A 15196-nucleotide genomic window follows, 5' to 3' on the forward strand; every position below is an offset into this window, starting at 1 on the left:
TTATTTACGCCCAGTTGAATTTTGAATGAAAAATAGTTCGGGCGAACCTGTTACCAACATAGTAGGACCTAAGTAGAAGAGATCATCACATACTCGTATGTGTTTTCTATTTGGTCAAGTAAACTTAGTAAATGTCAATTTCAGATACCTACCGCATCAGTTTACCGTATTGGAAATTTATTAACAATACTGGCAATCGAAGTACTATCATTGAGAGTTATACAAAAACTTCTTCGTTTTGAGAGAAAACGCTCAAAAAACCGAAACAAATTAAGAACGATGATTATTATAATACACAGATGTCGCGTCGTGTAAGATCTGTTTCGTGATAGATAGTTTTTCAATATGTATGTGTGTCTATCTTAGTTGGATAATTTTTTAAGAAGAGTTGTATTTCTATTGCTATTTTTTCGTGCTTCTTTGGGTAGTTTTCAGACATTTCTAGCTTTTATCTATGGTCTATGGTGAAAAAATATTATTAGCACTCGGTGATTTGTCTGGAGTGAGAAATATTACCATAATAGGCTAAAAAAATTATTTGCTGTAGACTCTTTTTGTAGTTACGACCTACCATACCTTAATTTATTCTGCGCTCTCGATTTCATTTTCCCTTCTCTCCTTTTTCACCAACTCAGCTGCCAACGTGCTAGTTGCTGTCTGAAGTAGTATTCACTTTCGTTCCAGGCATTACCCATTCTAGAAGGGCAGCTTCCTAGGTATAAAAAACCATGCTGAAGCATGAGCAACTGAATAACGTATTCATGCAAAAGTTCAGCATTGTTGGGTGAACTTCTTGGTTTAACTTGTGAAGGTGTTTCCAGAAAACATCTGTGTCAGTTAGTCAATCCGGGATCATGTACAGTCGGATTTTATTTTATTTTTTCATTACGTCGAGTTTGTGCTCACAAATTCATATTATCACACCTAGCACACTCACACGTGTGCTAGGTGTTTATATTAGAAAACTTGTGTTTAATCATGACATTTTACGTAAGGTGTAATGGAAAATAAAACTCTACATAAAGTATGGACATTTTATTAATACATCTTCTGGCAGTGGATTCAGATCCAATTACAATTCGGTATAGTTGAAAATATTGATAATTTTGCATTTTATTTTAATGTTCTTTTATACAGAATTCAGTTACAGACACAGGTATGCTATCCAAAAACATAGACAGAAATTTGTTACACCTGGTCTTTACTTATGTACATCAATATAAATAAAATTCATTTGCAGATACTGATCTATTACATAATTTGAAATCAAAATGTACAGAGTGTCGTAAATTTTGATCTGTACATAGTTTTACGACCGTTGCTTCATCTTTCAAAAATTTGATGTATACCTTATTTTAGGAATACAAGGAAGGTCGTTATCGAAATGTTTGTTTTTTGTAATTTTATTGATTATAGAGAACATTATCAAAATGAAGGTTTATATATCTAGCGCAAGTGCGTAAACATCAGTGAATAAAACCACAGCATAAATTAATTGTCAACTATTTTCAATTTGTTCCAAGAAGCGATTTGAGGTGTAAAATATAATAAGAAATTTGATATAAGAAAATTTTTCTTTGCACCTTGTCACAAGTCCATTAAGCCAATGGTCAAATTCAGTGGATGGAACTTCGAATTACTTCTACAGATCTGGTCCCTAGTAAATGGAGGCTGTTACAGACATGGAAATAATACTTAAAGGAAAGAAATATCAACCTAATGAGAAAATCATAGCTAGGTTGATGTGAAACAAGAATAGAAAGGTTACAATAGCGTTGGACTGATTGTATCACTCCTCAAATAAACTATCTTGAAATGAAATGTATCTAAAAAATGTTATTTTTACTAGTCCCTGCATGAATTCTGAAGAACTGCACTTTTTTAAGAGCACTTGATGAAATTTATCATTCAGTTAATGCCCAATGTAGGAGGAGCAGCCAAAGATGAGTTCTCTTAGTAAATCGATTTTGCTCTATGGATGTCTCATGAAGTCACTCCTTACACCACCACTACACCAAGACTCGCAATTACCATGTCTAACGCGCGTTTCGATAATCAAATTATTGTCTTCAGAGACTGAAGGTAAACTAAAACCTAATGACTTGACCTTCCTGTTTTATACTAAATTTGAAATTAGTTCCAGCGGGAAAAACCTCCTTAACGGGAATCTTCACATTTATTCCTTCTAAATCTACTAAACTATAGAGTAGGCTTTAAAGAACTCTCTGAAGACGATAACTTGGTTATCGAATAGCGCGCCAGACAATCTGATTGTGAGTGTTGGTGTAGTCGTGGTGTATTTAGTATGAATATCACCAACGGTTCCAGAAATTCCAATTTATTTGTGGAAGTCTGAAAGAAAACGGAACTGCGGGTGATTTTTGATGATCCTTTCTGCTGTAGCAAGAGCTCTGAGAATATACGTAAACCGAGCAACAAACTCATAGGCTTATTGGGTGAGTGTGTAACAGAATCTTACAGAAACATTGGAAGTTAGAGTACTACCTTACACAGTTCCTTTCTGGATTTACGTACTTCTATCGTAGGAAAAGCGGAAACAATCAAATTTGCGAGTTTTGTCCGGGCGAACTTCTCCGCGTGGATTTGAAATAAGAGGCTAGTGCCTCGAAGGTCAGAAGAGGTCGTTTTCTGTACATTAACGATTGATGACGAAGATATTGTTGGTGAAGAAAGAAGAAATGGTGTAAAATTGATTACGGATATCAACAATGGGGGGACAAATATCAGTACTATGAAGTGATGTTAATTCGTTTCCGTGATACTCGGTACTTTTAGTAAGAGGAGATAGAAATCCACATTATCAGCCAACGTCAACTAGTTAGGGTTTCTACTCCGCAAGAAACTTGGATTTTATACGATTTAGGAGAAAAAAGTATATTATTGAAAGTTGATTAAGGTGAGAAATTGTTTAGAAGCTACTAAGTTGTTTAATGCAACAAGTATGTTAGAAGTAACCTTTTTTAATAAGAATTATAAGGTTTAAGAGGCTCCTTTATCATATTCTACAGTAAGTTTTTAATATTAAACCAGAAGAGTGTAATTCGGGTCTATTTCTGATAAAGTGCAATGGTTTTTTTCACGATTTTATTCCTAAATGTATTAACATTAGCAAAGTTATCGATTCATAATTTTGAGCACTAATTTCTTATAGTGGCCCAGTTTTGATTTAGCTTCAGCTTTCTAACAAAAAACAAACCTTTTGTATTGTTTTGGTGGAATTTTTTTAAATATTTGGATTAGTTTATTGTAGCAAGTTGGTAAGCAAAAGTAGAATATTCTATTGGAAGTATGTTTATTTAATCTGAATTATTACAATCTCATTCGAGATCTTAACAAACACGAATTTTTGTTTGGAAGAAGAAAAAATTTAGTTACAAGTAAAAGTGACATATTACATTTTTGGAAAAAGCCCATGTATTATAGTGCGTAACTTAATCTAAACACATTTGAATAAAACACCCTGTACAATCCTCATCACATCGATTTAATAAGTCAACTGGCTCAGCAAAAACTGGTAAAGTTAAAAGAATAAAAACACGACAACGTTAAATCAATAATATTATCCTATGATATAGAAATACTGAAAAATTTTTTTTTAATATTAAGAGGAAACAATATGTCTACATTGTTGGATGAAATAGAATACTAGAACTAAAATTATAATTGTTTCCTGTTAGTAGTTCCACGTAAAAAAAATACAACAGATGTTGATTGAGAAACGTCTAACTTTACTAGTTTTTCTTAATTTTTCGGCTTCTACATGAACAAACTAGTTCAGAAATAAGAATGAAAAATTTGTACGAAAATTTCGCCGACTTTTTTGGAGTATATACACAATATTTTTTGTTTTTCTTTGGTACACTGAATTATAATAAATTCATAACGATCATATCAAATATAATAAAATATCCCCTGTAATAAAGTAGTTTAAATTTTTTATATTTTCGATAAATAAATATTTTACATATTTAAAAAACATTTGTACATTTTTAGTGTTATGCCGTATAATCTAAAAACTAGTAGCTGAATACGTACATATATATTTTTAGTAACTATATACAGAGTTATACACCACTCTATTATTAAAAAAGGAGCATCTGAGTCCAAAAAATTAAAAAACTAAAGTAGCTAGACGCACGTAAGATTTGAAAGTCCATTTTTGCGAATATGTATCAAATTTTCAAGTCACACAAATTCTATTAGGTTTTGATAATAATTTTGTACACTAATTAAATGAGTAGAAGTAGTTTCAGCCTTTATAAACTTCCCTGACTACCTTGCAAAATATTATTATTGGTTAATTTAGAAACTTAGAAACGCTTCAATTTCACTGTGAACTACAATTAAGTAGACCCATCCTACCTCCAGTAAAATTTTATAGATCTGATTCTTTTTTGTGTAGTTCAATTTTCCATGATCACACAGTTTGTTGGTATCTAGCGCTATTAACTCACTTAAATGAAAGATTTGCCAAATTAAATGAAACTAACACTACTAGACTTACAGTAGTCGTTTCTTGATTCCACTGAAGCTCTCGACAATCTTTAGAAATTTTCGGAAACTATGATCCTTTTTACCTAGTAAGCCATAGAGTTAGTATTAAATATAGAGTCCAGCCGGGAATTGTACTATTCGAAGAGACAGAAAAAGCAATGGTTTACAGCTCTCTCTCTACTAGTTATTAACCCTAGTTAACCGGACATTCGTAAAATTTACGATGGTAAATAGTTATCTTGATATTTCGTTTGTTTCCGGTTACCGCAACGGGGCGAGACTCTCAGTACCTTCTTCTTTAATTGGTAACTAGACTCCAGTGTTTGAAACATCGCATTATTGTCAATTGAATCGCAGATTTTTGTACTTTATTCGTCTTATTCGTCACTTATGATGTTTTGAAGATATGTCGTTTCAGCAGAATGGCTAGTGACTACGAAGAAGATAATCTTGAAATTGAATGGATAAAAGATTTAGATGATTCAACTGATAAATAGTCTCTCGATGAAATTGGCTTATCGATGGACAAGAAATTACCACTTCGGGAGACAATATGGACGACGCCGATGTGCAGGTGAACTGCTTCAAGGTTTATCCATTTTGTATCTGGTTCGAAAGGCGAGGCAAAGCAATATGTGGTACTGGAACATATTTTTTCACGATTCTTAGTATATTTCTTCACACAATTGTAGAAATATTACTGGAAAAGCAAAATTTCACTGAGAATAACCATGTATCACCTACCACTAAAGAAGAATTGCTAGTCCTGATTGCAATTTTGATCCTCTCTGCTGCCAAAAAAGACAACCATCTATCTGGCAGGCATATATTTGATACATACCACAATTTCTGGTTCCCCTTTCAGAGCCTGCATGAATTGTGATAGATTTGTGTTTTTGCTGAATTGTTTGAGGTTTGATTCAAGAGAAATAAGACAGGAAATCAAAATGAATAATCCTTTTGCTCCTGTTCGTAAGATATGGGAAATTTTCATTGAATCTAGCAGATGATCATATACACCCTCATCTTACCTAACCATTGACGAACAAGTCCTGGGATTTCGTGGACGATGCCCATTCCGCTTGTACATTCCGAATAAACTGCAAAGTATGGTATAAAAATTGTTTTTTGTTATACGACTCCTCGACATGTTATATGGTAGATGCAAGTCCGTATTTAGGAAAAAAGACCAGTACAAATGGTTTGCCACTTGCTTTACTTCAGTTAGTTTGGCTGATGAACTACTCCAAGATCCATATATACTAACAATAATTGGAGCGCTCTTGAAAAATAAAAGGGGAATACCACAAGAAATGCTCGCTACAAGACAGCGAAGTGCAAATACATGTTCTGTTATGATCAGGAGAAGGTATTACTTTTGTACGTGCCTAGAAAGCAGAAAGTTATACTGCTACTGTCTACAATGCATCAGGGAGGTTGAATTTCAAAAGAAACAGGAAAACCTGCGATTGTTCAGTATGTAATGAAACTAAAGGTGGTGTTAATACATTCACTAATTTTGAATCAAAAATGACGGATGATAACAACTTATTGTGGACAATGTGTACACCGCGGAGACATTTGCATTTATTTTTATATTAATATTTTATTTACATTTTGTTTTTTCATTTCCTAATAAAGAATTTCTACCACTTTTCATGAGTTTTTCTGGAAAGATTGTTCATAAAATTAGAGTTCCGAAATAAGTACCCTTATCTACTGTTTAAATCAAAATTCATTATTCTCTTATTTTGTCTTTCCCACCACTCCGTCACGGAAATGCAATTAGAATAGAGTTGATAGAGGTATATAGTGGCATTTCAATGTTCATTCTCTCTCTATCAGTAGTTCAGGCCCACTTAAGCATGCTCTCTCTATCTTTAATATCAACTCTATGGGGTAAATACGATCAGCTGTCGGTTTTTTTTCAATTTTATAGTTGTCAATCTCCCTTACGTGGTTATTTTCGCTTAAACCTTATGAATATTGTGATTGAGAGGCTACTGAAGCTTAAGATTGTTGTATTTTTTTTGGCTTTTCGACATAAAAACTTTCTAGTCTGAAAATTTGTTGTAAAATAATCATTAATAATTATTTAAACAGTTGAAATTTTTTGAACATCTGAATTAATGTCTATAAACACAAATGAAATATAGGTTAATTTATAAATTAACGCATGGAAGTGAAGTAATGGAAAGAAAAGGTTTTTTAAGGTTTGGTTTCAAATGTCCACTAAAAAGGAAACGCGTTGTTCAGAAACTTTAATGAAAATTTCGTTATACAATCAGCTAACAACTGATCTACTTGATACAGAATCATAATTTCCGAAAAGCCTTTATATTATCAAATGTGTTAACCAGTTTCTTTGGAGTAAATGAATTAGATTAATTGTGATATCTTAAGAAAGGAATATTCCCTGATCTAAGATAGATATATCTGCAATGATTAGTAAAATGAGATAAGGTAGTGGAAAGAGAGAGAAGTATAATATAAGAGATTAGAACAAACAAATCTAGCATTTGACAGAGATAACTATACCGCAACTTTCTTTGTATCTCGTTCTCATATTAGAACAGGAGTTTCATTGAATGAGCAGTCTATTCTGATTTTATCTATGGTTAACAATAATCAATAATTTATTGCTCAAATGTGTATTAGTCAATTTACTCATCTGTTATGTTTATTTATTCATTTTTTTGTTTACAAATAAAATTTAAACCGAGCTGAAGAACAGAAACGAAAATTGTGCAATAAATCAGTTTGTGTAAAAATTCCTCCTCAAGAACTGAGATATATAAGTGAGCACTGAGGATCTAAAATCTATAGTATACAATTTTGGGTATTTTTACTAAGATAAATTTTTATATTCAATTTCATAATTGGTTAATTCTGTGCTTAATGTAATTCAGTTCTTTTACTAAATATTAACGTTACTGAGAATATATTTTCTCCACTTGAAGATCATTTTAAAAATCATTGATGAGTGAAATAATTTCCTAACCATCTATTAAAACACTGTCTTTTTTAGAATATTAATAAAAAGTTAATGAAAATTTGACAGCCATTTGGCAGAATTCTGAATCAATAGGTGAATTTTATGTTTGAAATTTTCTAAATTTGTTTAAATCAAAATTCTGTGTAACTTTCAATATTACATCATGTCAATCAATTATTAAATTCAATTAGTATAAAAGCATTTCAAGTAGTAAATATGAATAATTGGATGTAGAGAGCAATTTTTTGTTCAACTTTTCTAAGAGTGTATAAGAATTTATATATTTTTGATTGGATTCTATATTCCTGAAAAAATCTTTTTTAAATTTACTTGAATAAATATTGATAATCGTCTTCTATTTGTAGATTAAGAATTTGCAATTAGGATAGTTAAAAATTGAAATTCATTTAATGAATCGGTGCAAAATGGTACTCTTCAGAAAGTACTTGATTTGCTTGCTTAATTTCATTTGAGTCAACTAATTTGTGACTACCGTTTATTATTTCAAATATACAGCTAGTTAGGCTGAAATAATGTCAACATATTTACAAATTACGTACTTTTGATAATTTCTTTTAAATTACACGTTGCCCGTTGACTAGAAATCATGCTTTAAAATAACATACGCGTAATTGCGAGACTAGTTACCATGATGATTTAACCGAAGAATAACCATTACAATAGAACACTCATGTTTTGATACTCATATTTTCAAAAATAGCTCCATGATTAAATTTTCAGTTCAAAATAACTGAAATCATTATCCGAAAAATCGGATCTCAGAAATTCTTTCATTAAACAATACAGTAAAAAAATAATTTTTTACTATTATTATTTTAAGGACATTCAACACTCCTTTAATTAAGGTTTCTTCTATATCTTCTTCTATCTCGTTCTGTTTTATGGCTTATTTAAGAGAAACTATTCATATAGATATTTTAGACTATCGATAAACTAGAACTTTGTTCAAATAAAATAAGGAGAATAGTTCATTATGTTACTTGGAGTAGAAGGCTATAATTATTGTTGAGCCCTCGTCGAGGCGTTAGCCGAGGCTGTGCAAACTGGGCGAAACATATAATGGGTCTTCTGCTCCGAGTGACATACTAGTTTTTCTTCAAGTTTACAATAATCTCTTGTTAAAAAGTGTAGTACTTGGCCTGACCTAGAGATGGCGGTGATTGCTTGAAAAATACCATTATTAAAAAGTACACAATCTATACAATGTTTAAAGTTTGAAGACGCCACGTTGTTTCGCAACTACAACTATCAATAGTGAACGTTTAGAGTGAATTTGTAAACATGGTAAAAATGTGATACAATAATTTTACTTGAAAGTCCTTAGCCGAACCAATATGAAAGCTGAACAAGATGTTATCCTAGGTGAGACGGCTTCGTCATTGTCAACAGTAAAATAATGGGTAGCAGAGCTTGAGCGAGGCCATACGGCCTGCGAAGACCAGCGTCGTAGTGATCGACTAAATGAGGTGACGATTCCAGAAATGTTTCCATCGAGTGTATGACACTGTTTCACAGAAATAAAGCCGAATTTTTACGCCGTTTCATAACCATGGATGAAACGTGTGTCCATCACTTCCCACCCGAAACTAAAAGAACAATCAAAACTATGGACTGAAAAAGGAAAACCGACTCTAAAGAAAGCGTTTTATAAGATAATTTCCATTGACCATCTTGAAAAAGGAGAAATTGGTAACGGCGAGTATTATGCGAACTTATTACAACGTTTTAGCGAATAAATCAAGCAAAAACGGCCACATTTGACTAAGAAGAGAGTATTGTTTCATCAAGACCATATACCAGCTCACACATCCGTAATAGCATTGACAAAAAATAATGAATTAAAGTTTGGATTGCTACTTCATGTACCCTATTCGCTGGATTTAGACCCCTCGGGTTTTTGCTGTTCCCAGACTTGAAAAAATGGCTCGGTGGTCAAAGATTTTCCAACATTGAAGACGACAGTTGATGACTATTTTTAGGAACTTGACGATTCTTATCATAAAAAGGGTATCGAACTCATTAAACATCTGAGAAAAGCTAAAAAGAGTTACGTTGAAAAATAAATTAATTTTTTCTGAAATTTTTGTGTTTTCATTATATTCTAACCATTCTCCTGGTTTATAATTTTTTAATTCAGTTTTGTTGGAATTACAAAAAGAAAGACTGATTGATCACAAGAAATAAAAAATACACTGGTAACAAATAATAAGAAAAATGTATGTGTCGACGCTTAAGCAGAGTTCAGGTCACTATAGAATAGAGCCAGCAAAGAGTTATTCGGGAATAGCAATCTAGTAAAAGGGTACATCAAGACGACAAAATAAAACTCGTATGAAGCGGAAACTCCAACAATAAAAACAACCACTTCAACAACCTCGACTTTATGGTTAAACTGAATCATAAAATATCTCAAAGCTATATAATTGGATTGAGATTGTGATAGATCAACTAGATGAATACATAGTTTAAGGCAGTGAAAATCCAATTAATATTCTAATCCAATATAAAGATGTATAGATGTTGGGATATAACACAGATTACCAAGTTGTTCATTTTCCATTGGATAAATCCATATTTTCCGACAAGAAGACGATTTAGTTGAGCAAGGTATTTATAAACTGAGCATTTCATTGAGGTGTTTTTACAATTAGTTAGAAATTTCATTTACGCATATGTAAGAAGTTCAATATACTAACAAGGATAATATGTTGCTAGAGCAAACACTGTACCTCAGGACAAGACTAACGTAAGTCACACTAGAGTAACTTTTCAGGAGGGCACCAAAAGTATAAGAATTGAACTCTTGGAATGGCTGCAGAGCTGATAATTGAATCAGCAAAAAATTATTGGAATTATTAAATTTGTATATATTTAACCCATACATAGGTATTTCGTTTAGAATCAACGACTTATTTAAGGACTGGACTTACGTTTTTTTAACTGCACTTATAAAATCGTTTTAAGACTTAACACTGTGACAAGGTATGTTTATAAACACTTCACAGCAATCATTTTTAATATCTATTCAAATAAATCTTTTAAAAAATTAAATATACAAAATGCTTTTTGTTCTTAAAGGGTAACCCATAGATGACCAAACTATTAATCTAGTGCAGTTGAGTCATCCTCAGGAAAGTTCCTTTAATTTTCCCTATGTGGAATATTTTTAAAGATCGATCTGTATTCCTCAGGAACCCACTGCAATAAGTTAATAAGGTCTCTGTATTCTTCACTACTTATCTGTTTTAGTTAATATCATTGGTGGGATTGACGCTTGTAATACAATCCCTTTTTCCCTCCGCTTTCTTTTAAGAACAACAGTTTAGAAGGTATCATTAGTAAAGCTGGTTTTGTAATACAGTTTAGTATCTCCTTTACGAAGCTGTAACCAGACTGCATGTGATATTAAAAATGAGTCATTTTCGGCATTTTTCTTCCTTGAAGTAAATGGGGCGTCTTTATTCATCAAGTGAAGAAAGTCTAAGAAGTCTTTGAGAAGCATCCTTCTCACAACGATTGGGTCCTTATTAGAGCATAAAGCAATAAAATTATTCCAGTCATTTGTAGTAAAAATAGTGTGGTTTTTAATTTTTTTTTCGCTCTTTCGATCACACTATGCCTGCTGTGTCAGAACCTTTTCCAACAGACATAAATACATAAAAACCATGTTGATATTTCTGTTCTGGCTACTACAGTTATCTGTGCAGACTGTTAAGTTTTCAACAGGTTCCTCAGGAGTTCTAAAGTTCCTCATATGACCAAGTAAATAAACAGGATGCAATTTCTTTCCCTCCTCGACCGGCTGTATTTTCATCTCTGATCATATACGAAGTATTATCCACGGTGGCGTCATAAAATGTGCTATTTAATGTCCAAAGTTTTCTTGAATAAAAGTTTTGGGAATTCTTCAAATCTGGAGTTGGAAGGCACTTTTGGAAATCATACATAACAACTCTAAAGCCTTCAGTAGCATAAGCTTTTACCTTGTCTTCTCTCTTTAGTACATACCTAAGTGAAGCTTCTTTCAGGTGATTTCCTTTTTGTAATTTGAGCTCATTAAGTTTTGCATCATTTTTTTCACTTTTAATTTGGCAGTCAGTTCGTCACAAACATCGCAAGTGTCATTGTCTGGCAAGTGGAAAGATAAGTTAAAGTCTTCATTGAACACTTTGGAATAGACCCGCTGGTTTGTGTAAATCTAATATAATAAATCAATAATCCTCACCCTTAGTTCTGTAAGTGAAGGAGCTGGACTCGGTTCCTTTGTAATATTTAAAAGTTTATGTATATTGAAAGAGCAATAGGTTATCAAATCAACAAGTAAACAAGAGTGTGACACAGCAGATTTTTTAATACACAGAAAAACGGCGCCAAGAAGATAAGAGTATGCCTTGCCCGATGAACATTGCAGCCAGTCTAACGTAAGTCCAGCTATGGACTTGCGTTTTACTGTATTTAAATAGCTTTAGAGCCACAAGAACCTAAGTTGATTTACGTTCGTTTGGCTCAATCATAGGTGAGGACTTAGGTTCTTACAGCCCTTTCAAAATACAAAAGGGGATTTTTCAGAGGACTTAAGTTGATATGGCTTAATGTAAAACCAAATTCTACATACAATGGTGTATTAACCAGAAAATTGTAATAAATGGACTTACGTTCGTCTGGTTCTTAGGTACAGCACATATATTAACAATCGATAAAGATCGATCTAACTAAAAAATAGGCGCGAGAAAAATATTTTAAATTCTCATAATTACACCTCTGCTTTGTAACATACCAAGAGATAGCTGGAGTTAAAGAAATCACTCAATTTAAAAATACTATAATAATCAAACTGAAACTTTTTGTTGGTATATTTTGACAGTTAATGAATCAATTTGAACTCGAACTCGAATTATTTCACTTGAAATCAACCATTTAAACAATGTGAAGAAATTATTATTTAGTATAAATTCATTGTACTACTACAAGGACAATTTGTATATTTTTGTGTACCTTTCACCATAAACTTTGGTATTTCTATGAAAAGTATATGTGCAAATAAATAATTTAGTCTAGAAGAAAAAAGTTGAACGTTTCAAATTCTATATGTATAGTTTCTGCTTTGTTTTGTCAGATTATGATTTCAACTTTGAAATATACTACTGTTGTTGGATTAAGAGTTGTTCTAATTCGTCTGCAGATCGAAGTAAAAATGCAGCAGATTCACGATATCCGGTGATTAGTTGCCGTACAGCAGTCATTTCACCGGCATTCAATTTGTGATTTAACAAAGGCTTTTGTTTCATGCTCAAATCCGCCGGACCTAAAAAATCAAACAAAATATCTATTAATACCAGGTATTAATCATGTTGTAGGTCAGTTATAACTATTGAAAATTAAAAAAAAAACTAATGAATATTGTGAAAAAAACTAACAAAACCAACAGAAATTTTTATCGTTTACAAATTCTCATATTATAATCATATGAAAAATTAATATTGTCACCATTTAAGATTATTTTCTGCCATACAGGATGACCCAGAAGTGGTTAAACCAATCGTACAATTTTTTAAATGAAACGTCCAGATTTTGATATCATAATTACATAGAAAATCATAATTTTCGCGAAAATAGTTGCCGTAGAGTGTAATGCCGATAAATCCATTTAATTGAGACAAATGAAGTTTACAACGGTGATTTCCTGTATTTTATCAATGGATATGGTAGCATTCTTCTACGAGGGTGAATGTACTCAAAACGTGTTGTCATACAAGTGCAATTTGAGTTGTTTACAGATACCTGAAACATTCACCTTTGTCCAAAAATGGTATTGAATCGCGAACATTTTCGTGCGATGAGTTCCTATCACTTTCGAAGTGGATTTAGGGTTACCAGACGTCCAGATTAATGTTCCATAAAATTTGAGTAAATATTTGAAATGAACGTGTACACAATAGGCTACCAATATCCATTATCAAACATTCGATATGTTTAGCACTGAACAGGTAGAGCAACGGTACCAGCTAACAAGTGCTACATAGAGTCCAGATTTCCCATAAGGGGAATTCTCCTTACTTGTCTGACGATATTTCAGAGTCTAGATTTTAGTTATAGATTTGTATTAAATCCGTTTTCACTTATTTTCCAAATACGCTCCTTCATTTCATCTTTAACGAACTCTAGAAGCCTCAAAAATATAGTCAATAGTTTGGAAATCACTTAAGTCTGAAGAAATTTCACCACATTTATATTTCGAGCATGATATACTAATTGTATCGCGCCTAAATCAACTAAATTGAGTTATTATTGGTGTTAAGGAACTAAATTTGTATTCGGTACGATTCATTGATGATTAGTTGGTTCTCTTATCACAAAACATATAGCAGAGAGAAAGAATGAGAGTTACCGTTAGTAAGAAGTGTTCCAGATGCGGTAAAAGGTGTAGATCCTGGAAAAAGAGGATACGGTCCTGTTCTTTGAAACGCTTGCGTAAAATTAGGTCTGTACATTGCTGTTGGAGCTGCTGACGCCGTACTAGATATCCCTATCCCATTCATTCCTATTGTACCCAATACGCCGGCATTCGTTACACTATAAATAGAATATCAAATCGTTAGTGAATTAACGTGATTAATTACACTAGTTTACACATTTTACTATCCAAGATTCTCCGATACAAATGTTTATAAATGTCAACCTACCTTCCTTAGATCTTAGAAGTTTTAGCAGAAATACTCTATCACATTACATTTTATCTACATGGTGACTTAAGTTAAATATTCGTATATTCTTACTCAATGGTGTCTCATGTCAAATTTATTAGAAACGTTGAGTACCAATAGTGTTTTGATAGTTTTTATTATGTCTTAACATTTTAAGCATCGTAGATGGTTTAAAAAATGCATTTTGGATTTTCTATTGCGAACCAAGGTAGTACGTGGGTACCATACGTGTTTTGTGAAAACTGTAGAATGGTTTTACTAAAATGGTCAACCGAAGATAACGTAAGGCTACTATTTGATTCACCAATGTTAAGGAGAGAACTTTGTAATCACGAAAATGACTGTTCTCTATGTGTTGACAGTTGGACAGTAGTATAAAATAAAAAAATAAAGCGGCTATATGTCTGTTACAGGGCCAATTTTACATTAAATCTTTTATATCCAATTTTTTTCCCGGTAATTCCAGTTAAAATATATTAGAATATAACAATAGAAGTGATATTGAAGTTAAATTTTTTGCTAGTGGTTCCAGAAATTTATCTACAAATCTTTAACATTTAATTAATTGAGCTGAATTACATGCTTAGAACATCGTTGAACCAACACAAGTCGGACAGAAGAATATTATCCTATACCAGGCCCATCTCTTAAGCATTTAATCCGAAATAAAAAAATCCCCATCAACTCCAATAAATAACAAATATGACGATCCATCTCTTTCCGAAAATTTAGGAATCAAGCGATTTATTTTGATTCTTTAGTTAGATTAACGACCTAATTGTTCCCAACATTGAAAAAGATAAATTGTTAGTTTGTCAGGAATGAGACAGGTAAGAGGTTCTTTGTATAAAGAAAAAAATACTAGAATAGTGTATATCCAATGACCAATAGAAAAACTATATTATTTTTTTATTAACTTATCTAAGTAATATTTTTTTGGTAATAATGTACTAAATTTGAA

At 32.2% G+C, this 15196-nt stretch overlaps 1 protein-coding gene across 4 annotated transcripts in view; it reads right to left on the reverse strand.

Annotated features, from left to right (window-relative positions):
- Positions 1-1028: 1028 nt before the first annotated feature.
- The window catches only part of LOC130445503 (nucleolar protein 4-like), a 92772-nt gene continuing 78604 nt past the window's right edge, over positions 1029-15196 (reverse strand). For all 4 annotated transcript variants that reach the window (XM_056781154.1, XM_056781152.1, XM_056781153.1 and 1 more), the window contains 2 exons: positions 13920-14104; positions 1029-12836 (listed from right to left, as the gene is read on the reverse strand). In XM_056781154.1, coding sequence (XP_056637132.1) covers positions 12673-12836; positions 13920-14104 — 349 coding nt within the window. In that variant the 3' untranslated portion in view covers positions 1029-12672. The remainder of the gene's footprint in view (positions 12837-13919; positions 14105-15196) is intronic.

This window comes from Diorhabda sublineata, chromosome 6 (assembly GCF_026230105.1).
Source record: "Diorhabda sublineata isolate icDioSubl1.1 chromosome 6, icDioSubl1.1, whole genome shotgun sequence".
In the NCBI taxonomy this organism is placed as follows: Eukaryota; Metazoa; Arthropoda; class Insecta; order Coleoptera; family Chrysomelidae; genus Diorhabda; species Diorhabda sublineata.